At 37.8% G+C, this 25,153-nt stretch overlaps 1 protein-coding gene across 4 annotated transcripts in view; it reads left to right on the plus strand.

Annotated features, from left to right (window-relative positions):
* RAPH1 (Ras association (RalGDS/AF-6) and pleckstrin homology domains 1) overlaps window positions 1-25,153 on the plus strand; it is a 98,402-nt gene that overhangs the window by 33,521 nt on the left and 39,728 nt on the right. For all 4 annotated transcript variants that reach the window (XM_060016245.1, XM_060016244.1, XM_060016247.1 and 1 more), the window contains exons 2-4: window positions 342-461; window positions 4,736-4,841; window positions 5,657-6,162. In XM_060016245.1, coding sequence (XP_059872228.1) covers window positions 342-461; window positions 4,736-4,841; window positions 5,657-6,162 — 732 coding nt within the window. The remainder of the gene's footprint in view (window positions 1-341; window positions 462-4,735; window positions 4,842-5,656; window positions 6,163-25,153) is intronic.

Here is a 25,153-nt window from a genome sequence, read left to right on the forward strand (position 1 = left end):
GCCCGCGTACTGCAAAAAAAATAAAAAAAAAAAAATCATTTTTGTAAAGCAACTATACTCCAATAAATTTTTTTTTTTTAAAAATCATCATTACTTATGATTCTGGTTATAATCTGATACAGTTTGTTCTTCTTTCACAATTTCCTAAAAATTTGAGACTTAATTGCTCATTTCTACTCCCTTGTTAACCTTGTCTCCACTTATGATTTCGTTTCCTTTTATAATATAATCTCTAGTTTTTAAAGTTTGACTCCAGAGAGTTGCGACATGTATCAGAACATACACTGCATGATTTTTCAAGTTCAATAGTTATTCATTATACACAAATATCTGTATTTCAGATGGAGCAGCTGTCAGATGAAGAAATTGACCATGGTGCTGAAGAAGACAGTGACAAGGAAGATCAGGACCTGGACAAAATGTTTGGAGCCTGGCTGGGGGAGCTAGACAAACTCACTCAGGTTAGAAATTGTGCTTGAAAAACTGGTTGAGGATTTTAAGTCATCACTATGTGCCAAAACTTTACTGTGTAGACATGAGGATATGAATATAGTTTATGTTTTAAAATACTGCTATAAAGGGAAAATGTCCAAAACATTAACAAGTAAATGAATAGTAACTCTAGAACACAAGATATTGTCTTCTGTGGTTATTTTAAGGAGTTAAAAAAAAATGCTTTTGACAGAGGTTCTGTGCATCTAGAGGGATTTCTTAAAATCTGTTTCATAAATTGAGTTGCTGCCTAAAAAGTTTTAAAGCCTAAAATGTAAAAATCTAAATTTTAGCAAATTTAGTGAGTATGAACACATTTAGCAAATTTAGTGAGTATGAACACATTTTACAATATAAATAATATCCTCACATGCAGATATTTTCTATTACATGATTCCAGAATACTGACAAAATTTCATCCCCGGCTACATTTGAAAACAGTGGCAGAGCTTTTTCATTTTGTTTTATTGGATCTTCGGTTTTAAAAAAAAAAGAACGACTTTACCCTCCAAACCAGGTCACTTTTTAGAATAAAAGCATATACTATTACAACCCCAGTTAATACATTATATTCAATATATATGAAGATAGTTATGTTTATTAAAGCAACGTTAACTTTATGACAATGGGAAAGAACATTAGAACAAAACTTATTTTCACTCATACTTAAATAATATCTCCGGGAAGAATTTTTGTGTACATTGCTAAGTATGAGATTTGTTAACCAGTAGAAAAGTAGGTGGTAAGGTGGAAACTTAAAGTACTAGTTTGTTTCTGTATCTCTTTCTATAGCAGTCTGGGATTGAAACTGAGAAACTCTTCATGTAATTCTTACTAGATCATTTTGAAAAGCAGATATGTTTGTGACCACAGCCTGTTAATGATGAATTTTGAGAAGAACACTTTCAATCTTGCTAGGATTTCATAAGGATCATGCTCTTCATCTCCTATCAGAAGAAATAACAGTATTTGTGGTGATAAAGGTCTTTTATGTAGTTGCCAAACCATTTCAGTTTAATTCTTAATTTTTTTTTAAAAAAGTGATTTTGGCATGGAGATGATGACTAGGCTATGCAGTTCTATGTTGAGGAGAAAAAGTAAAGAGGAAGGAAAGAAGAGGAAATAGAAAATGATAATGCTTGAAGGAAAGTATATGAGGGCCAGCTGTTATGTGTGGGATTTCCTTTTTTTTTGGCCATGCTGTGTGGCTTGTAGGATCTCAGTTCCCTGACCAGGGATTGAACCCAGGCCACAGCAGTGAAAGCCCGGAATCCTAACCACTTGGTCACCAGGGAACTCCCAGGGGTTTCCTTGACTGTGGGTTTTATTGTCCATCCCCAGAATCCTAACCACTTGGTCACCAGGGAACTCCCAGGGGTTTCCTTGACTGTGGGTTTTATTGTCCATCCCTGGAGAGGGGCCAAAAAAGAGCAAAGACAGGTAAATATCAGTCCAGCCACTCTGGGTGGAGTAGACTCCATGCTACTCCACTGTAGATGGCATTTCTACTGAATACAATAAAACCTTGTATTCTTCCCTATATTTTAAATTCCCTGACATACAGATGTGAAGAGCCATTCATCAAAAAAGGTTGGCTCCTAAACTAATGCTGTGACAGTTTTTTTTTTAATGTATGAAGCTGTCTTTAGAGAGAAAACAGGTTAAAACTATTGCATAACATGGCTCGCTGCTAGCAAGTTGCTTTTTAACACTTCAGAAATTTTCAAAAAATATTTTACTTACTAAGTTGGTGGCTGAAACTTAAATTGTTTATTTCCTCATTTTAGTTAACTACAGAGTCATCTGTGCACCTGTATTACCCAAACGATGTTAATGGATTTTCAGCTTTATATTAAATCAGTTTTAAGTGATAGTTGAATCATCTGAAATTGTTTGCAAAATTTTATATGTATTTGCATTTTTCTGGAAGAAGGTTCATGGCTTTTATCACATTCTCAATGACCTCCACTCCCACCCTGACTCCACCCCCTGCCAAAAAAATATGTTAAAAAACCACTCTACTAGATTACCCATTCCTTGGCATCAAGGAGTATTTCTTATTATTTCCCTTTTTGCCCCAGCACCATGGACACAGCAGATAATTATAATAAGTATTTGTTTATTTAAACTGATGAATAGATTGAGTTTTAATATGTTTTCAATTATATTCAGATTTTACTGAAAATATTACCTACATACTATTCTTCATTTCCACTTAGAGAAGGAGGATTAGGCCTTAAATTGCAGCAGCAGATTTTGGTTTGAGGTTGAAGGAGAATTTCCTAGCTGTTTCCCGAAACTTTGAAATAAGACACTGAATGGCTGTGGATCTCCTTCAGATGATAGCTTTAAAAACTGGATGTTACAATAGCCTGGAGATGGAAACAACCTAAGTGCCCATCATCAGATGAATGGATAAAGAAGATGTGGCACATATATACAATGGAATATTACTCAGCCATAAAAAGAAACGAAATTGAGCTATTTGTAATGAGGTGGATAGACCTAGAGTCTGTCATACAGAGTGAAGTAAGTCAGAAAGAGAAAGACAAATACTGTATGCTAACACATGTATATATGGAATTTAAGGGAAAAAAATGTCATGAAGAACCTAGAGGTAAGACAGGAATAAAGGCACAGACCTACTAGAGAATGGACTTGAGGATATGGGGAGGGGGGAAGGGTGAGCTGTGACAAAGCGAGAGAGAGGCATGGACATATATACACTACCAAACGTAAGGTAGATAGCTAGTGGGAAGCATCCGCATAGCACAGGGAGATCAGCTCGGTGCTTTGTGACTGCCTGGAGGGGTGGGATAGGGAGGGTGGGAGGGAGGGAGACGCAAGAGGGAAGAGATATGGGAACATATGTATATGTATAACTGATTCACTTTGTTATAAAGCAGAAACTAACACACCATTGTAAAGCAATTATACCCCAATAAAGATGTTAAAAAAAAAAAACCAAAAAAACAAATAAAAACTGGATGGACACTATCTAAATGGATTCAGTTGAAACAAATGAATAAAGAAGACAGCATTCTAATCTAATTCCATGATTCTACAAATAGACTATTCAGCATTCTTTTTCATTTGAAATCTATTTGATAATTATAAAGAGAAATTAAAATTTTAAAAGACTAATCGTAATATTTACAAATTAATTTAAATAGACACTAAATAACTATTGACCCTTTCCCTGAATTTCTCTGTTGTAAACGCCTTATCTTCCTTATTGTAGAAAGGTTGGAGAGAAAAAAGTGTCATTTAAAAAGATGGTGAGTTGGGACTTCCCTGGTGGTCCAGTGGTAAAGAATCCACCTTAACAATGTGGGGGACGCGGGTTTGATCCCTGGTCAGGGAACTAAGATCCCACATGCCACGGGGTAACTAAGCCTGCGTGCCACAACTACTGAGCTCACGCGCCTCAACTAGAGAAGAGAAAACCCGCACGCCACAACTAGGGAGAAGCCTGCATGCTGCAACAAAAGATCCTGCATGCCTCAACGAAGATCCCGCATGCCACAGCTAAGACCTGATGCAGCCAAAAATAAATAAATTAAATAAATAAATAATTTTAAAATCTTAAAAATAAAAAAATAAAAAGGTGGTGAGTTAACTTACAAGACACCCTACCCTGAAGATCAGTGTGATTGAAGACTTAATCACAGGCAGTATAGCTGGTTACAGTTTGCCCTCACCTTAGTAGAGCTTGCAAAGAACAAGGACATTGCATCATTGTTTGAAGTTGTAGCCATTAAGATCTAGGGTCTCATAATTTTGAGTCCAGAATTGTGCCTTATCTCCAGGGTAATTCATTCCAAGAATGAGGCTCTGTTGGACCAAAAACAAATTCCTTTGAAGAGAGAGAAAACAGAATTCTCTGCATTATTTCTTATCTTACCATGCCCATATTCATGTACCTAGCTTATTTTATAGTGAATTTATGTAAAACGAGCTCAGTCACCATCCATGATGTATTCAATATTTGGAAAGATATTTACTCCAAACTGTAACTATCTCAAGTGCCTTAAGTAAGCATATATCTAAAAATTGAAGAAACTATAACCAAAATGATATGAAAACCAATTATACTTTTCCTTAATGCTATTACTTAGAAGAACTTTGGTTGTATTAACTATTATACGACAGTTCACTTAATCATAAAAAAAAACTTTATTCATCTTTTTATTATAATTGAAGCCTGAATTTAATATGACTTCTTAAACTTTGTTTTTTAAAGAGTTTGGATTCTGACAAGCCCACGGAACCAATAAAAAGATCTCCTCTTCGCCAGGAAACAAACATGGCCAATTTTTCTTATCGTTTCTCCATATACAACTTGAATGGTAAGATGTAATTGGAAACAAAATGTAAAACAATGTATTAAGTTATATAATGTAGAAATAATACAGTAACAATTACAAATACCTCAGTATAAAAACCATATATGTATAACTTGACTGAGTTCTTATATTTCTTGATTTGTACATTTTATTACTAATTCAAATCATCACAGAAAAAAACAAACTGGAACATAACTAAAATAGTTTTCTAGTTGAGTTATTAATAATTGACAAAGTACATACTCAGGTAGAATCCTACAGCAAACTTAATTGCATTGTTGTATTTTCACTGGAATAAAGTCCAGTGAAAGTGAAATTACTTGTTACTAATTTAAAACCAGCCCCTCTGGCCTTTATTTAATGAACTCTACCTAGTCAGCTTTTAGTTCTTGGAACTGACATTTCAATCTGTAATTTTTTTTAGGGCTTAACATTTCTCTTTTTATGCCCTCAGATCTTTAGGTATTAACATCTCCACCAGGGCAATATTAACAACTTAGAGCCTCTGGTAAAAAATTGCATGGGGGATGTGGTTAAAACCATGGAACAGTATACAATTTTTCCATTATTTTTATCTTTCAACTCATAATTTTATCCTCCTCTGATTACTACAAATCTTAAAAGATGGACTCTTTGCTTCTAAAATTTTCTCTTGGAATTTAAAACAAAAAACTGTTAGCAATCCTGTATTTGATAGGCGTTAGGCCCAATAGGATGAATTTGTTTGCTTTTCCCCTGGCATTCATTAACTGATTTATAATAGAATGTATAAATTCTAATTCATTGTGTTCTGGAAACATGTATGTTGTTCATTGCAGAAGCTCTGAATCAGGGAGAGACTGTGGATCTGGATGCCCTAATGGCCGATCTTTGCTCAATAGAGCAGGAGCTCAGCAGTTTTGGTGCAGGAAATAGTAAGCGTCAAATCACAGAAACAAAAGCCACTCAGAAGTTACCTGCTAGCCGACATACATCAAAACATGGCACCTTGAAAGGATTGTCTTCTTCGTCTAATAGGATAACTAAACCGTCTCATGCCAACTACTCCCTGGATGACATCACCGCACAGTTAGAACAGGCCTCCTTGAGCATGGATGAGGCTGCTCAGCAGTCTGTACTAGAAGGTACTAAGTCCTTAGTAACTAATCAGCACAGGAGAACAGCGTCAGCGGGCACAGTGAGTGATGCTGAAGTACGCTCTATTAGTAACTCCTCTCGTTCAAGCATCACTTCCGCAGCCTCTAGCATGGACTCTTTGGATATTGATAAAGTAACACGCCCTCAAGAACTGGATTTGACACATCAGGGGCAGCCAATTACTGAGGTAAGTGGATGGAACTTTCTTCCCTGGTATTTCAGTATTACAATAAGGAAGAAATGATATTTTAAAAATGCAGTTCTAATCAACTTTCCTGTTTTTTCTACATTTAAAGTTTGTCAAGAATACCTCTGAGCTAAGCTTTAAAATCAGACTACAGAATATATTACCAGATATAGCAGTATTATAAAGATGATTAAGAAGAGATTTAGTTTCTTCAGTTTTATTCTTGTGACTATTTGAAGTCCTTAAATTAATGTCAGTTGTATCACATGATTAAAAAACTTGAAATATATTTAATGATATTTTGTAAAGTTATGATAGCTATTAAGCTGAAATAATTGCTTTCTAATATATGTTTATTACAAAATAACCATTTGAGAAAATGACTCATATCCCCATTATAATTCTCCCAGATTCTAGCTCTCAGGGTTTACTCCATTTTATTGTCAAAGAGTTGGTGTGATGTAGTGAAAAGAGCCACTGGGCTTGGAATTGGAAAACTTGGTTCCAAGTGTTTCACCACCTATCAGACCTACATGAGTTATTCAATCTTTGTGAACTTCAATTTCTCATAAGTAAAGTGGAGCTAATAGTACATGGTCTACCTTCCTCATACGGTGGTTCAGAGAATCAGAAGTGATATGATATGCATGAACAGATTTTAAAAGATGAAGTTTTTCTGGATGTGATGGGGTGAGGGTAAGGAATGGATCTGTGATAAAATAAGTTTAGTAAAAGCTGAGCTTGATGAAGATGAATTCTTTATTGAGTTTTTTTCATCAAGGAGAAGGCAATTTTGTTATAAGGCAGCAGCAAGAAAGAAGAAAACCTATGGGGCAGAATAAAGCCAGCCTTCCATTCAGTTTATATATATAGTGCTCTCTAATACAGGGTAAAATAATTTATATTAATCAATACTAAGGTAAAATCTTATAAAACGTTGTTTAAGGAATTGCAGAGAAATTCAAAATTTACACGTGTTACTCAATATTATTGATCTTCCCACCATTGATTTAATTCATTAGGTTAATTTCCATCCATCAGTAACTCTTGGTATCCACTAGTACTTTGTTCTAGGCACTGTGGAGCACAAAAGAAGCATGAATCATGGTAGTTTGGAGATAAATTTAAGTTTCATTGCTTGTAAAGAAAGTTAGCAAATTACATCAAAGAGTAAACTTTCATTTATTTAAAATGAAACTTTTCTAAGCGGTATATATTCTATAGAGAACTTGAAAACTTATTTCTACCTTGTGATACCTGGGCGTTATATTTAGCACCAGCTACTTAGCATGCATCACTTATATCTTTTAGGCTTACCTGTTGGGAAATGAGCAATATTTTATTAGGGATGAGCTTGTTTGGTTATTCTGTGTTTTGTGTGTTGATATTCCTTCTTTCCAACCAGATTATTTTGAGTTGGGTCAAAATGCATGAGGACAGGTTATGAACTAATTAAGAATCTTGGTGTGTATGTGTGTGTTTCCATCTGTAAAATACACTCATTATAAAGTTCACTCTGTAAAGTACACTCATTATAAGTAACAATTGAAGAGCAAACAAAGTAAAAAGTGAAGTCTTCTAGCAAACACTTCACACAGTATCTAGTGGTATCCATGGGCAAGGATACCAGTGTTCAATGGTATAATATTTAATATAAGACTTTAGTATAAGGTTTGGTGAGTAAGCCAGCAAAAAGCAGGGAAAGGAGTTAAAAGTCTTCTCTGTCCAGCCTGTTCTTTTGCCTTGCCCAGGTGGGTAGAAAAGTGGCTTAACAAATCTGGAACTTGTTTCAATGTACTTTTTTTTGGATCTAGTCTGTTCTAATGCAAACCAAGAAAACTAAGAGAGGCTTGCTAGATCCCAAACCAGTGTATCAAATTACCACCAGACTCAAATACAATTTTTTAAAAAATACTTTAATTAGTTTTGCATGCATGGAGTTAAAGAGTCATATAGTTCTAGGGACTTCCCTGTTGGCACAGCGGTTAAGAATCCACCTGCCAATGCAGGGGACAGGGTTCAATCCCTGGTCTGGGAAGATCCCACATGCCGCAGAGCAACTAAGCCTGTGTGCCACAACTACTGAGCCTGCGCTCTAGAGCCCGTGAGCCACAACTACTGAAGCCTGCGGTGTGCTCCGCAACAAGAGAAGCCACCGCAATGAGAAACCTGTGCACCGCAACGAAGAGTAGCCCCCCTCGCCTCAACTAGTTAAAGCCCGCACGCAGCAACGAAGACCCAATGCAGCCAAAAATTTTAAAAAATAATAAATAAATTAATTTAAAAAACAGTCATATAGTTCTAAAGAGACTTGTTACCAAAAAAACTTTGCTACACGTGCACACACACGCTCATGCACCCTGTATTCTGCTCGCAGAGGTAAGTGCTTTCTACTCTTTCAGCTGATTCTTAGTGTATTTACCTATCATTAAATCTATAAGTATATCGCTATTTCTTGATTTTTTTTCAGTTGTATGTATTACCTACTGTCTTCTCACTTTGGAAATTAGGATATAGTTCTCCTTAGACAGTTCCCCTCTTTTCTCCCCTCCCGTTCCCCCATCCTTCGAATATATTTTGGTTGGGTAACTGTTCAGTGTTTATATTATCATGACTGTATACATGCAATTTACTGCTAAACTGTATATACTTCTGTTACATTTCCTTTTGGGGACATTACCTTTTGCTTTTCCTGGAATTAAGAATTGTCTTTAGATTTCAAAATAGCTTTTTGTATGTTTATCACTATTTCTACTCCAAACTTTCTCCCAGTTGATTAAATCTCTTACTTGGTTTGAACAAAATTGGTGTTCTATTAATTTCATCTTCTTAAAGTTCTTCTTTGTCTTTTGTAGTCTTTATTCTAGTATCATTCTTAGGTCTTTTCTCTCAGGTGGGTAAGCTTCTCCAGAGAGGATTCTTCCAATCCCCTGCATGGAGGGCATATGCTTGGCTGCCAATGCTTTAGCACTCATTTGGGAAAGAAGGCATGGGATGTGGAGTGGTCCTTAACACAACCTTCCATTTAATCCTTTTAGGTCAAGGCTATTGACACCTGGGCTACATAATTCTTTGTTGTGGGAGCTATCCTGTGCATTGTAGGATGTTTAGCAGCATCCCTGGCATCTACCCACTAGGTGCCAGTACTACATACATCCCTCCAGTTGTGACAACTAGAAATGTCTCCAGACATTGCTGTCTGTTCCCTGTGAGGCAAAATCGCCCCCATTTGAGAATCACTGTGTAAGTAGAAAGGGTTAATAATAGCAGGTCTGAGCCCTTTTTTTCATGGGGAATGACCTTGGATTTTCCTTCTCCTGGCATTCTTTACTAGAAACTTGATTAATGAATATATAACGTATCCAGGTAATATTGTTTATTGTAAATTGATGCTGATTGGTGAGTGCATATGGATCAGGAAGACTGTGAGTGAACTATAGAAGCCTGTGAAAAGACACTGAACTTGACTCCTGTTGTGCAATGTGTGACTCTTGTAGGTGAGCATGAACATATCCCTCCAGGGGCCCTGGAACCTACACTCATTGGCTGTTAAAATACGCTCCTGGTTCCTGTGAAGCATGGAGTTTCCCTAAGCCAGGATGATTTCTGTACTTATTCACATGATCTCTTTCTCTTACAGGGTCCAAAAAAGGCCCCTGGTGGGCTGTATAAACCCCTTCTGAAGATAGAGTGCCTCATGCTAGCATGCTGTCTTTGTCTTTCTGCAGAACTAAATGAACCTGGTGCCAAGCTGTGGTCTTTGGGGTCCTATGAATGAATATCGGTCTGAACCTGAGACTGCTGCTGGTGGCAGGAAAGGAGGAAATCTGGGAATTAACTGCTTTCTTAAATATGCTTTCAACCAGTCCTGCTTTTAGTCCCACCTTCATTCACTTCTGCTGATTCTGGAGTCATTTGAGGCTACAGAATGTAAACTGGGGTGCTCCTCTGCTTTTCTCCAGTGCTGGCTTAGCATTCAGCTTTCCTTGGGCCTGCTGAGTGTTTTTTTTACCACTCAGCCATATGCTTTCTGGCTTCCAAATTTTTGTCATGTCTTCTTATGAGTTTGTCTTTAAAACAGCAGCAACAACCAAACCCTTTATCTATGTTTTAGTGAGATTTGGGGAGGGATTGGAACTACCTCATTGGCCATTCACAGTCTCCTTTTCATGTCTACTGTCTCTTGACCTTGGAGTGCCCCAAGGTGCAGTCCTCAGACTACCTTTCTATCTGTATCTACTCCTTTTGTGATCTTACACACTGACAACTCCCAAATTTTAATACCCTATCATTTATTTAAGGCACATTTCCCCCCCCTACATCTTAGTTCCTCTAAAAACAATGGTTCTCAACTGGGAGCTATTTTGTCCCCCAGAGGGCGTTTTTGGCTGTCAGTGATAGAAGGGTGCTCCTGGCATCTGGTGGGTAGGGGCCAGGGGTGCTGCTAAAATCCTGCAATGCACAGGACAGCCTCCACAGCAAACAAGTATCTGACCCAAAATAGTGCCAAGATTGAGGAGCCATGTTCTAAAGCAGGTGGCATCGGTCACTCACTGTCAGCAAGATGGCAATTACACTGTGTTGTGTGAAGCTGTCTGTTGACAGTTTCTGATAAAGATCAAGAAATACCAGCACTAAATCATCTTAGATTCAAGGGAATACAGGTTTCTTTAGCCAGTGCCTCTCCCTTGAACTCCAGGCTCATGCATCCTATTTCTAATCAGTATCTCTATTTGGTTATCTAATAGGTAACTCAGATTTAACTGCTCTAAAACTGAAGCCCTGATTTTTTTCTCCCAGACTTATTCCTCCTGCAGTCTTCTCCATCTCAGTTAATGGCTATTCTGTCCTTCCAGTTCATCAAGCAAAACCCTTGGAGTCTTTATCTCCTCCTCTTTTTTTTTTTCCCCACCCTGCTTCCAATCCAGCAGCCAGTTCTGTTGCCTTAACTTCAGATTATATCCAGAATTTGATCACTTCTCACCACCTTCACTGCCACCAAGCCAACCCTGTCTTGATATAGATTTTTGCAGTAGCCTCCCGATGAGTCTTCTGTGTTCACTGTTCCCTTAACAGTCTGTTATCCACATGTCAGCCAGAATGGTCCTATTAAAGGTAAGTCAGATCTTGCCCCTCCTCCTTTCAAACCCAAAGGCTTTGTATCTTACTCAGTATAAAACCAAAATCCCTACAGTGGCCTGCAGGGCCTTACCAGATCTGCTTTCCTGTTGCCTGCTCCTGTATTCCTTTCTTTCCTCCCTCCCTTACTCTGTCAGCCATACTGCCTCCCAGTTGTTCGTTGCCAGAAGTCAGAGCTTGCCTCAGAGCCTTTTCGTTTGTCCCCCTGCCTGGATGCCCTTCCCTGTGATAGTACCCCTTTACTACCTTTAGGGATTTGCTCAAAAGTCACTTTCCCAGTGAGGCCTTCTGTGATCACCCTATTTTAAAATTGAACTCCTCTTCCTCTGCCCTGTGATACTTTTTATCTCCCTTTTCTGCTTTATATTTCTCTTTATTTTATCACCATTTAAAATACTATATATTTTACTTTTTTAAAAAATAAATTTATTTATTTATGTGTGTATGTATGTATGTTTGGCTGCGGTGGGTCTTCATTGCTGCATGCAGGCTTTCTCTAGTTGCGGCGAGCAGGGGCTACTCTTCATTGCGGTGCGCAGGCTTCTCATTGCAGTGTCTTCTCGTTGTGGAGCACGTGCTCTAGGGCCACGGACTTCGGTAGTTGTGGCACGCAGGCTCAGTAGTTGTGGCTCGCGGGTTCTAGAGCACAGGCTCAGTAGTTGTGGCGCATGGGCTTAGTTGTTCCGCGGCATGTGGGATCTTCCCAGACCAGGGCTTGAACACGTGCCCCCTGCATTGGCAGGTGGATTCTTAACTACTGTGCCACCAGGGAAGTCCTTTACTTGTTTTATTTTGCTCATCTGTCTTCTCCCACTTGAATGTGAGGTCCAGGAGGAGAGGAAATTTTTGAAAAATTTCTTTGATTCCTGATGTGTCTTTAGCACCTAGAACATTATTTGGCTCGTAAGAAGCAGTCAGATATTTGAATGAGCATTTAAATATATGCACATGTTCAATCCATCTTTGTCTAGAAGTCTTGCACTCTAAAATTATCAGCAATTATTTTCTTTCAAGGTAGTGGGCGGAGTGCCATGAGTGAAGTAATATGTGAAAATTCTGATAGTGAAACTTTTTTTTTAGACCCCACTAAGTTCTTTAGAGGAAGTAATTATACCTGTTTTAAGAAACCTAGGACAGAATAGTTACTTGCACTGAAGTTTGGTGATACAAATACCAGTTGGAAAAATCAATTTGAGATTGGTACTATTTCGTCTTGGGGATGTGGGTATTCAAACTGCCCATTCAAAAATAAATAATTCTGTGGCTTATCTTTCTGCCTCCTTGCTCTCTGAAGCCAGCAGGGATAGGCACAGTATAATTTCACATCAGGGAGAGTATGTCTTTTTCCCCTCCTTTCTCTTTCTTGACTTTTGTTGAAATACTGTGCTTCCAGGCACTTCACATATGTTTATTTCATTTAAGCTTCCCGCTATCCCGGGCATTATTCCAAAGAAGAGATTAAGTAGGTCAAATAACTGGGAAGTCTATATTTGAATTCCAAAACTACATTTGCCTCCCAACTTTTATCAGTATCTTAAAAATAAAGTGAAGCTGATTATCAAAAATGATTATTCCCTGAATGTTAAAGAATGCTTTAAGCATAAAAATATTTTCCATGGATAAACGTAAAAATGAATTACAGAATAATTTTAGTTAGTATTCTTATAAAATCCATCAGTAATGTTCATTTGCTAAGTTTTTAAAATTAGAATTCATTGTAGTTGAAGTAAATTAGGGCTGTTTATATCTAAAGCAATGTGAAATAAATGTTGCAGCTGACTTGCTGGTACTTTTATTCATATTAACTGATAAAACAATTTTTAATAAGACAGCAGTTTTCAAATTTAAATAGTAATTTCATGTTATAAATTTTATATAAAGTAGGGTCTACTGATAAAAGGTTAGTGCTAAAATATACCTGTATATTTATTTTCTGGTGGGATTTAAGGGAATGATTCCTCTGAATTTGGCATTTTATACACATAAATGTGTTTTTAAAGTGAAAATACTTTTAGAAGCTTTTACTGAAGTTTATGGTAGATTCAAAAAGTTTTGCTGAGTCTTTAAGAATATTTGATGATCGTATTATAAATATTTTGATAGGAAAAATTCCCTAAATATCTGAGCTACTAAAACTTTTCAGTGTTATATATTTTTTCCTTATGTACATAGGGTTTTTTAAATGAAATATTTCATGGATACACCATTATAACTTGTGATATGCAACACAGCATATCATAGCTTCAGGGCAATTCCTTTACTTCTTTTACTTTCCCGAACTATTTCAGGAATTAATGTGTGCAGAAATTTTGAGGTATTGGAAAGAAAACAGCAATTGTGTTGTACTATCAGGTAGCATTGGCATTGAAGTCCCAAATTATTCTTAGAAAACAGCCTTTTGCTCTGAAGTATTAACCAGGTGGGAGCACAGGGCTTTCTGAAACTTTAAGAGGCCTACATATCTAAAAGATTGGGGTTATTAATTATTACAGCTACATTTCGCCTAAAATTCTAGTGGCTATGTTGCTACATCTCACTGAAATTTATTCACGTGTACCAACTTGGTGTTCAATTCTAGATTTCACTGGCCTAGTGAGATTAATAAAAGGAATAGGTATCAGATGAAAGAAGAACTGAAGATTGGTGAAAGCCAGGGGAAAAGCCTGGTCATCACTCATAGACACTTTTCAGACACACCACCCAGTCAACACTGGCATATATGCCCTGATCCTTATTGGGTGGGTTTCTTAGAAATATATGCAGTGTTTCCTTGAGGAAGTGAAAACGCATCTTTATTTGGTTTTAGGTCTGTTTTGTTTTTCTTTTCTGTTTTGCTTTGTGTTGGGAGAGCTGGTAAAGGACCTTATACTGGCTATATAATGGCCAGTTACATATCTAGGAGAGGAATAAACGGAAGAGGGAGGAAAAGAGAAAATAATATCAGCTACTATATTGAGTGCTTATTCTGTGTTGGGCATTGTGCTTTACATGCCTAACACACTGAATCTGTACAGTGCCTTGTGGAATAGGTACCATTACCTCTATTTTACAATGAAAGGAACTAAGGCAGAGTGACTAAATAACTTTCCCAAGGGTTTGAACCCAGACAGTCAGCAATACCTTGCTGTTTCATCACAGAATTGAAGGAGGATCAAGACAAGGCTAGACTGGCCAGTGCTTCTCAGATCCAGACCTAGAGACAGAACTACATGGGCAGTAGAAAAAAGGCAAAGAGATTTATGCAGCAACATCCCCATCTTGTGGTGTTTTAGTATATTCCCGAATATATTGTTAAAATTTAACAGCTATAAGCTAGCTCTAATCTAAATGAATTGAGGCTTAAATAAAATTCAGATGATGGCTGGTGGTTTCCCACTTTTGATATAATAGTAATGTAATTATTACTCATTAATGTTTATAGCAACTTTTGGAGATAAATGCTGTCATTACACCATTTTACACATGAGGAAACAGGTTAAATAATAAGCCCAGAGTCGCATTGCCAGGAAACGACTGAGCTGGGGCTTGAAACAGGCCCTCTGGCCGCAGGGTCTGGATTCTTAACCATCATGCTATATTTATTTTTAATATTTGCGAAGAGCATATACACATATCAGTAAGAGATGATGAACTTTTTATTGAAGCATTAATGTGTGTTCACAAACCTCCACTTTCCTCCAGTTGTTATCTAAGGTGTACGCTACCAAAACGAAGTGTTTTATTTTGTAACCATGGTTTTGGTAGAAGGTCATTTCTTGATTATGGGTGGGCTCCTGTGTTCAGATCAGTGCTTCTCTATACATCCTCCCCCCACAAGATTCTGGCTCATAAATGGTACTTTTAACACGTTACAGATTCAGTTCAAGAAAGCAGTGATCCATAACTTGCTTTGCAGAGATTTGTGGAGAGTTTTTGAGAGATTGATAGAGAACATGATAGCTTTATAACAAATGAAAGATTTTGAAACTGAGAAGGTATGGAGCAAAGTTTGTGTGCAGAATTGACCTTCACATTCACTTCTTGTATGTGTTTTGAGCACAGCTTTTAGATTTATGAAAGTAGTGATGAAGAAAAGATAAAAATACTACCAAAAAAAAGTATTTAAATAGTAGTAGTATTTTTTGTAGTATTTAAATATTTTATGGAAATGGAACCTATTTAACGTTAAAGAAATGATTTCTATCATTGCATAATCCCTTTTCATCTTTATTAAGATAACAACATTTAATCTTTGTTTGCATATGTACTGTTTTCTATTGTCTTTGTTACTTCCCATATGTATATTCATTTTTGGTAAGGATATGTTGAATTTTAATAATATAATGGTTCCATCATACTGTTTAACATGGCATATAGGCAGCCATCTCTTGTTGAACACCTTGAATTGTGATTTTTTTTTAACTAACCAATAAGTGTTTAGAAATATGATGGGAGCTTGTGTGAGATTGAGCCTAGAGAGAATATATATTTTTTAAACTTTTTATTTTGAAATAATGTCAAATTTACAAAAATTTGAAAGAATAGTACAAAGAACTCATGAAACTCTTTACTCATGTTCACTAATTTTTAACGTTTTGCCACACTTTATTTTTTATGTATATACATTTTTTTCCTGAACCATTTGAGAGTTGGTTGCATTTATCATGCCTTTTTAGCCCTTAATACTTAAGTCTTTATTTCCTAAAAATGAGGATAATGGCATTATAGATTTGATAGGCCTCCCATTGATGCAGTGATTGACACAGCGCTATAGGATATGTTGACTGAGAAAATGTATAGAGGGGAAAGCAAAAACAGTCTTGATCTGGCCAAGCAAGTGGCATGAAGGCCAAGAAGTAATAGTTATTCATACATTCCATAAATATTGGAGCACCTAGACACTGTGACGGGCTGTAAGGGATAAAACTATGAACATAATACACAACGTCCTTAGGAGATTATAATTTATTGTCTGAGGAAAGGGGTGTCAATACAGACAACCAAAGAAGCAATTTTAGTACAGTGAGTAAAGTACTATGATAGGAAAGACAGAAACCTTGGTTAAAAGGTCATTGATGACTTTGAGAATGAATAACAGAATGCATTACAACTCAAAGGATGAAGACTTTGGAGAAGAAAGGTGGATGCTAGATTGCAGGGAATTAAGGGATAAGTGCAAGAGGTACACTGTAGCTGAATTCAAAAGTAAAAAATAATGAAAGTAAAAAATAATAGTTTAACAAGAGGAGGGTACCCAGAAGAATTGAATGTTTTTCTGTCCTTCTCAGCCCCAGTAAGCTAGACCAGTTGAGTATCAGAGACTGAGATATTAGAAGGGGAATGAGTAGGATCTAGGACATGGTTAGCTTTGGAGGGGAAAAAAGGGTATTTACTCATATAGAAGTGGAGAGAAGGATGAGAATATGGGTGTAGTTGTAGGATACATTTTAGGGATGAAGATCCTCATGATAGATGCGATTTTCTTAGAAATGGAAGGAAGTGAGGTCATAGGGAGAGGTTGAAGGATGAAACCAGGAAGTTGAAGAACTTGGAAACTACTTGTTCCCTCTAAGAACAAGCTTAGAGGGAATGACTTAGAGAGAGGAGAAAAGATTAAGAGTACTGCTAAAGAACAGTTAAGGCCCAGTTGGGGTTCAGTATGAATTGGTACTGGACACACTCTTTCTGTGTAGTTCTCCGATAGAGCTCTGCTGTCCAGAAGGAGAGTGAGGTTATCCTTAAATTATCAAGGGTTAGGATCATCTGGTTCTTACCTTTTCTATTTTTGCACAGTATAATGAGGTGCATGCAACTTTTCATTACTATTTTGTTTCAATGATTCATTTCAGTGATCTTTTTCTCTTCCTGCATGATAATGAGAACTGCCCTTTTCCACCTCCTTTACCTATCATTTTCTTCCTTCCTGCATTTTCACAGCATGCTATTTCTCTGAGATGTCCCAGCAAGCAGGCCAAGCGTCATATTGACTTCACAGAAGAACAGGCTGAGCTGACACCTGTAAGTTCTGTAAACATGTCCATTGGGACTACTCAAATTTTATTAGCAAAGAGGAATGCATTCTCTACAACTCCTGATGGTGAAACCTTGTCATATATCTCAATTTTTTGAACACAAACAAAGCTTAATAAATAAGCAGAAACAAATGAGCAACTGTATGATACAGTATTATTGAATGTTAAAACTCATGGTAAGAGTATGTTGGTGGTTGTATATCTGGTATAGAGAAATTTTATATCAGAACCTTTTTTATTAAGCTAAGGGCTTCTGTAAATTTCTCAAGATATTGCTAAATTTGGCTGTTCTTCAGAAGGGGGATATCAAATGTAATGACTCTTCTGCACTGATGCTTAACAGAAAACCTAATTTCTTCAAAAATGTATCCTCTGGTCAGTGGTTGACACACCTGGATGCTTCAGAGCTGCGCTGTTCCATACGGTAGCCACTAGCCACAAGAGGCTATTAAGCACTTCAAATGTTAATCCAAATTGAGATGTGCTATAAAGATAAAAACACATACTGGATTTTGAAGACTTAGTATGAAAAAAAGAATGTAAAATAAAAGATGCTAATATTAGTTTATTTCATCATTTTCTTTTTACTTTTTTAAAAAAGTGGTTATTAGAAAACTTTAAATTACATTTGTAGTTCATATTATATTTCCATTAGACAGTGCTGCTTCAGAGTCATCTATGAAGCATTAAAAAAAAAAAAAAAAAGTCCCTGACCCGCACGCAGTTGAATCAGATTCCCTCTGACCTTCCCTTCTCCCCTCCTTCCCTTCCTCCCTCCCTCCCTTCCTTCCTGTCCTTTAAAAATACTGGTAGTAACCCAGTGAATTGATTCCACAACCCACTAATGGGTTATATCCTGCTTAGTGAAAAACACTTCTCCAAGCTTACCTTTGGCCCCTCCCCTACATTCTTAAGCATCAGCCCCTCGTACTGTAATATTTGCATTGTCATCTACTTGTCTCTTCCGCCCAGGCAGCAGTTCTCAGTCCTTTCGGTCCCAGTACCCCTATTTTATAACAGATAATTTATAGCAATACTTTTACTATCCCAAATGAAATTCATAGATAATATAACTTACCTACATACCTGTTTTTGTTTTTGTTTTTTTAGTGAATTTAATGCCCTAACACCTAGTATGAAGGAGAAATAGCCAAAAATAATTTATAATATTATAATGTATCTTTCAGGTTTTAAATTATTGGCCATTTAAAAACTGTACTAAAAGACACAATGAAATAGTCAAATCCTATACTTATTTATAATTAATAACTTTGGATTTAAGAAAAGTGAGATCAGAAGTCATTTTTCTAGTAAAAACAAAGCAGAAATATGGGTGGATCCAGAATTAAAACATGTCATGGCACATAATAGCAGACAAAACGTTCCTGTATATGGTAATTTTAAAAAGGGAAATAACCTTAAATGAAGTAGGGATAATGTGCTGACACAACTTATAGATTGCCAAAGAAAAGAAAATGGTGAAGTACAAAATTCTTGCAAATAAGATGATGCTTATTTATAATTGTAGTGACAAAATTATTCCCTGCCTTGTAGTGTGGGATGAGGTAGTGATAAAATGATTTTTATATTTGACTTTTTACATTACAGATTTCTCATTGTGCTATATTTTAAATAATTCTGAAAGATAGAGTAATTGAAATATTTTAAAATAATCTGTGTTAATGAAACTCAGTGAAATTCCTGCCTTTCATGTCTTTTCATTAATTTAACAGTATCTGGTTCTTAATTCTGTTAAAAGGAATATCAGCTCTCTCCTGTCATTTATTTGCATGTGACAGAGTGCACACTGATAATACCAGTTCTCATATTGGCAAATCTTACTTCAAGCTGGGTTTCCATTGGTGAGATGATTTTCCAACATAATGAATAATTCTTGGTAAATGTTGAGTGGGAATTAAGTGCAGGCTTCCCTCAATTTATTTTACATGGTAAATAGCATTCCTGGAAGAGTCACTGAATATCAAAATTATATAGAAATACTTTGTTCTTATGTGTAAAATGGAGTTACTGAGTTCTAAACTCAGATTGTTATCAACAGGAATTCCCATCTATAATAAGGACATTAAAAATTCATGTGTGATGTGGGACTTGTTATTATGACATTGTTCCGTGCTTGCAGGGCATCTAGCATTTCTGACTTCCCTCCTCATAAATACCAGTAATGCCCCCCTCCTCCTCATTGTGACAGCCCAAAATATCCCCAGCTTTTTATGAAATGCCTCCTTGAGGGAAGCACCACCCAAGTTGAGAACCACTGATATCTCCCTTTGCTCTGTCTCTACCCTCCACCCCACCCACAGCTGCCTCCTACTCATCCTCCAGGACTCTAGGCCTTTTCAGAAATACTTTGCTGAGCCCCTAATTTGGGTTTAGACACTGCCTCTACCTCTTACTTGCTCCTATACCACTTAACATACTGTATTACAGTTGTCAGTTATCTCCCTATTAGACTCTAAACTCTGTGAGAGCAGGGAGTGCCTTTGCATTTCCAGTGCCTGGCATGGTTCCAGGTTCAACGCTGAATAAATAGTGAATAAATGAAAAAAGGAGGGAAATAGACGAGAGAGAGAAAGTGGGCTAATACACCAGTGAAATGGATTAAAAATAGGCTATTGACTTTGTGTTGTTAGTGGTAAATGAAAGAAAATATAAGAAGGCCCTATTTAAATGAAGCTATGTGCATTTTTGTTATGAGCCACGTGTACCAAGACTGAGGCTGACTTAACAGTGTGCCCAGAACACTGTGTCTTTCCCTTTTCTCAGTCCTCCACCTGCACTCCACTCTCCTCATCCCTTTCGCATCTTTCTCCAGTAACCAGTTCTCGGCCACCAGCACCTCCCTCCTGAGCAATTCTAGAGCACTGTGTGACGGGCGCCAGTAGGGGAAGGAAGATAAGGCATTTATTGAAGGAAGGTGTTAGCTGCTTGTGGTTTCTAGATTTTCATTTTTTTCTGCTACAAATACTTGTGGCTTAGAGGGAACGTGGAGCCCTGGCCAGTGGTGAAGCAGTGCATGGCTGAGTGACTGTCCCAAACACAAAGGGGTTATTATCTTGTTCAGCTACTGCTTGTAGTCTCATTTTTTTAGATGTGGTGTTTTTGGGGGTCACCAACCATTAATGATTATCCTCTTTTTATTTTAAGGTATTTAAACCTTTCAGTATTTTAAAATCAGTAACTTCTACTTCTGGGTCTTTAAACAAATACAGTTAGATAATATTGTTTCTTACTGATCAGATATAGATTTTTTTAGTGATTTGAAGTCTTGAGGTGATTTGAGTTTGAAGACTGACTAAATTTTGTAAGATCTTTTTTTTTAAGTTTAAACTTGAATTTAATGTCTAGAATTATATTTACCAAAGAATAGTTTGTTTCGATGGCCTCAAGCAGAATTTTTTTTTAATTTGAAAAATAATTATCTGAATATAGATATTCTACTCATTTGGGGGATCTTTATCTGAGAAAGTAACTTTTATGAGTAAGACAGATAGGACTAGGTTTTCAAGAAATTATTTTCTATATGTTCTACATAATTACGTAAGAATACGTTTTTCCCATTATATATGAATAACAAAAAATGAATGAGAATAAGAGCAATGAAAGTTATAGTTGCTCTTTTTAATTGTCCTCAGTTTTCTTCCTGGTCTTAGCTGATTGCTAACCTCAAATTAAATTCAATTTTCAGAAACTTCTGCTTAACCTGGCGTTTTTATAGGTGAGCCAACTAATCTTTACCTTCAGGGGATTATACCATCTAGGTAAATGAGGACCTAGAGATAATTTTCTCCGTTCTTATTATTGTTTGACCTTTTAGTGCTAATATTGATGAAAACGTCCAGTTTTTGTTTTAAATCTTAGGGTTTTTTTTTTTCAGTGTTTTTTTTCTTGTTTGTTTTGTTTTTTTTTGTTTTTGCTGTACACGGGCCTCTCACTGTTGTGGCCTCTCCCGTTGCGGAGCACAGGCTCCGGACGCGCAGGCTCAGCGGCCATGGCTCACGGGCCCAGCCACTCCGCGGCATGTGGGATCTTCCCGGACCGGGGCACGAACCCGTGTCCCCTGCATCGGCAGGCAGACTCCCAACCACTGCACCACCAGGGAAGCCCTTAGGGTTTTTTTTTGTTTTGTTTTGTTTTTTGTTTTTTTCCCCCCCAGGAGTAGGTGAAAGGGGCAGGTATGCTTGTAAGGTTCATCTTGAACTAAAAGCTAAAAAAAAAATACAGGCAGTGACATACAGTATAGCAAACCCAACACAACATAGTGCAGATATGAGCAAAGATTAAGTTAATATTATTTTCTGTAACAGTGTTTTAATTTTGAAGTTGTGTATCTTGTTATCTGTGACAATGAACTTTATGAGAGTAGGTGCTGTTCTAGTATTTCTCTCCAAAAAATTTGTTCCTCAAGAATAACTTGATATATACTTAGATTTATAAAATATAATATTATAGAATACTTTCTATAACTCTACTCAGCTGTGCCATGCATTGTTTTAAATGGTGGTTAGTAACTACATAACATTAAAAAATAAATACTAACTTAGAATTATTTAGGGATAAGCAAGTCTGAATTACACATATATCAAAACAGCAGCAATTTATACTATATGAGTTTAATAAATACAGTTGCAAAAGCATAACTTACAATGTTTACAACCTTACTAAAAAGGTTTTAAGGGGGAAGAGGACAGTTAGGGACTATGTTATTCACAAATCATTTTTATGAAAATATACTAATTGAATTCATTTAACCAACTTAAGGGAAAACACTTCATAATATTTTGTTTATATCATTCATTTGCTATACAAGTCCTTTACTTGGGCAACACAGTACTGTTAATACTGATACAATGAGTGAATTAATAAAATTTTACTGAAAACATGTGATAACATTAGGCAAAATATTTATGGACATTTTTCCTCTTGGTGTGGCTATCATTGATTTGGTCAGAAATATTTGCAAAAGTTTTAAAACTGAGGAAGGAATAGGGATAGTCATTCGTCTTTGACACCTGTTTATTTGTGCTGTGTGCACAGCACTCAGAAGCACAGCCCTAAAAGACAAATTGCTCTGTGATCTTTGCAGGGTGTGATCCATTTTCCCAGAGCTGAGGGGTCAGCAGGAGTGGGCTAGGGCATGCCTGCTGGCAAAGGTGGTGTCTTTCCCTCCCCCTCCTTTTCTTTTTCTTTTTTTAAATTTGGTCATATTTCATTGAGTTTAGGTAAAATATGAAATTAATGGTAGAGAATCATTCTTGCTTTGTCAACGTTATATTTTAAACACATAAAACCTCCACTGACTTCTATTGCCTTTTTTGTTTGTTTGTTTTTCTCTCTCTTTTCCTGCACAAGCACTCCTATCTGGACAGGGAAACCTCCCTTCTTCTGAGAAACATTGCAGGAAAACCTTCTCATTTGCTGACCAAGGTGATACTTCTTCTTCCACCTGCATGTAAATATTTATTGCCTTATAGGTAGAATGTAATTTCTGTTTTTGACTGTGCTCTCAGATTTCTCAGGTTGTGCTTTCTTATTTTTGCACCTTTGTTCTTAATAGAGGTATTTTTTTCTCTTACTGAAGGTAATTATTTACTGATCTTAATAACTATCAGAAAATACTGAGAGTAGAAAATATTTTCAGTAATTTTTCACTAGTTTTTAACTTTCGTAAATACCTGACAGCCTGCCCAAGTGTGTTGGCACTTTTTCTAGTTTAACATTGTATTTAATTTTGAAGTCTGACATCATTGTTTAATTTTAACTTACTTCTAATGGCCATCCATGCTGTGAGGTACTTTAGCAAACTTTGTTTTTTAATTTTTGTTTATATTATCAATGCCTCATTTAATTAAACATTTATTTATATAAACAGAATCTTACTTTACATTAGTTTAATCAAATTGGAAGAGAAGGCTGCAATTTAAATTTCTCAGTTCTCTGCCCTCAGAATGGTTTGAATCAGTCCAGCTGGATTTTCATTGGGCTTGCATTTTACAACAATTTAAAATCACTTAGCCACTGTCATCATTAACTCAGGAAGAACAGAATAGGGAAGCTGAACAGCTTTCTACCTCCTCACAAGTCATGTTTTTATTTTGTTATTTTATTTAAATAATGTTAAATTCAAGCATGTCAGACTTGGTTATAGATAGTTTCTGAAGAATATACAAAGTAATTATCGTTTATGTCTCTTAAGTTTTTATTATCGTATCAGAGGGTTTCTTTCTTCTTTTTTTTTTTTTTGCGGTACGCGGGCCTCTCACTGTTGTGGCCTCTCCCGTTGCGGGGCACAGGCTCCGGACGCGCAGGCTCAGCGGCCATGGCTCACGGGCCCAGCCGCTCCGCGGCATGTGGGATCTTCCCGGACTTTAAAAAATTATTTCTTCTTAACTTTATAAACTTGTGAAAGAAGATGGTAAAGCTAAAATTAAAATCTCCATGAGTAACAGCTCAAAGAGAAGACTCAAGAATCAGCAATAGGACTTCCGGGAAGATGGCGGAAGAGTAAGACTCGGAGATCACCTTCCTCCCCACAGATACACCAGAAATATATCTACGCGTGCAACAACTCCTACGGAGCACCTACTGAACGCTGGCAGAAGACCTCAGACCTCCTAAAAGGCAAGGAACCCCCCACGTACCTGGTTAGGGCAAAAGAAAAAAGAATAAACAGAGACAAAAGGATAGGGACGGGACTTGCACCAGCGGGAAGGAGCTGTGAAGGAGAAAAAGTGTCCACACACTAGGAAGCCCCTTCGCGGGCGGAGACTGTGGGTGGCGGAGTGGGGGAGCTTCGGAGCCGCGGAAGAGAGCACAGCAACAGGGGTGCGGAGGGCAAAGCAGAGAGATTCCAGCGCAGAGGATCGGGGCCGACCGGCACTCACCAGCCGAGAGGCTTGTCTGCTCGCCCGATGGGGCGGGCGGGGCTGGGAGCTGAGGCTCCGGCTTCTGTCGGAGCGCCGGGAGAGGACTGAGCTTGGCGGCGTGAACACAGCCTGCAGGGCGTTAGTGCACCGCGGCTAGCCGGGAGAGAGTCCGGGGAAAAGTCTGGACCTGCCGAAGAGGCAAGAGACTTTTTCTTCCCTCTTTGTTTCCTGGTGCACGAGGAGAGGGGATTAAGAACGCTGCTTAAGAGAGCTCCAGAAACGGGCGTGAGCCGCGGCTAAAAGTGCAGAGCCCAGAGACAGACATGAGACGCTAAGGTCGCTGCTGCCGCCACCAAGAAGCCTGTGTGTGAACACAGGTCACTATCCACACCCCCTTACGGGGAGCCTGTGCAGCCCGCCACTGCCAGGGTCCCGGGATCCAGGGACAACTCACCCGGGAGAACACACGGCGCGCCTCAGGCTAGCAACGTCACGCTGGCCTCTGCCGCCGCAGGCCCGCCCCGCACTCCGTGACCTCCCCCCCCCCCCCCCCCGCCCCCGGCCTGAGTGAGCCAGAGCCTCCGAATCAGCGGCTCCTTTAACCCCGTCCTGTCTGAGCAAAGAACAGACGCTCTCTGGCAACCTACACGCACAGGTGGGGCCAAATCCAAAGCTGAGCCCCTGGGAGCTGTGAGAACAAAGAAGAGAAAGGGAAATCTCTCCCAGCAGCCTCAGAAGCAGCGGATTAAAGCTCCACAATCAACTTGATGTACCCTGCATCTGTGGAATACATGAATAGACAACGAATCATCCCAAATTAAGGAGCGGTGTGGATGAAAGACTCTTGGTGCTGCAGCCAGGAGTTAGTGCTGTACCTCTGAGGTGGGAGAGCCAACTTCAGGACACTGGTCCACAAGAGGCCTCCCAGCTGCACATAATATCAAACGGCGAAAATCT

Source organism: Delphinus delphis, chromosome 7, assembly GCF_949987515.2.
Source record: "Delphinus delphis chromosome 7, mDelDel1.2, whole genome shotgun sequence".
In the NCBI taxonomy this organism is placed as follows: domain Eukaryota; kingdom Metazoa; phylum Chordata; class Mammalia; order Artiodactyla; family Delphinidae; genus Delphinus; species Delphinus delphis.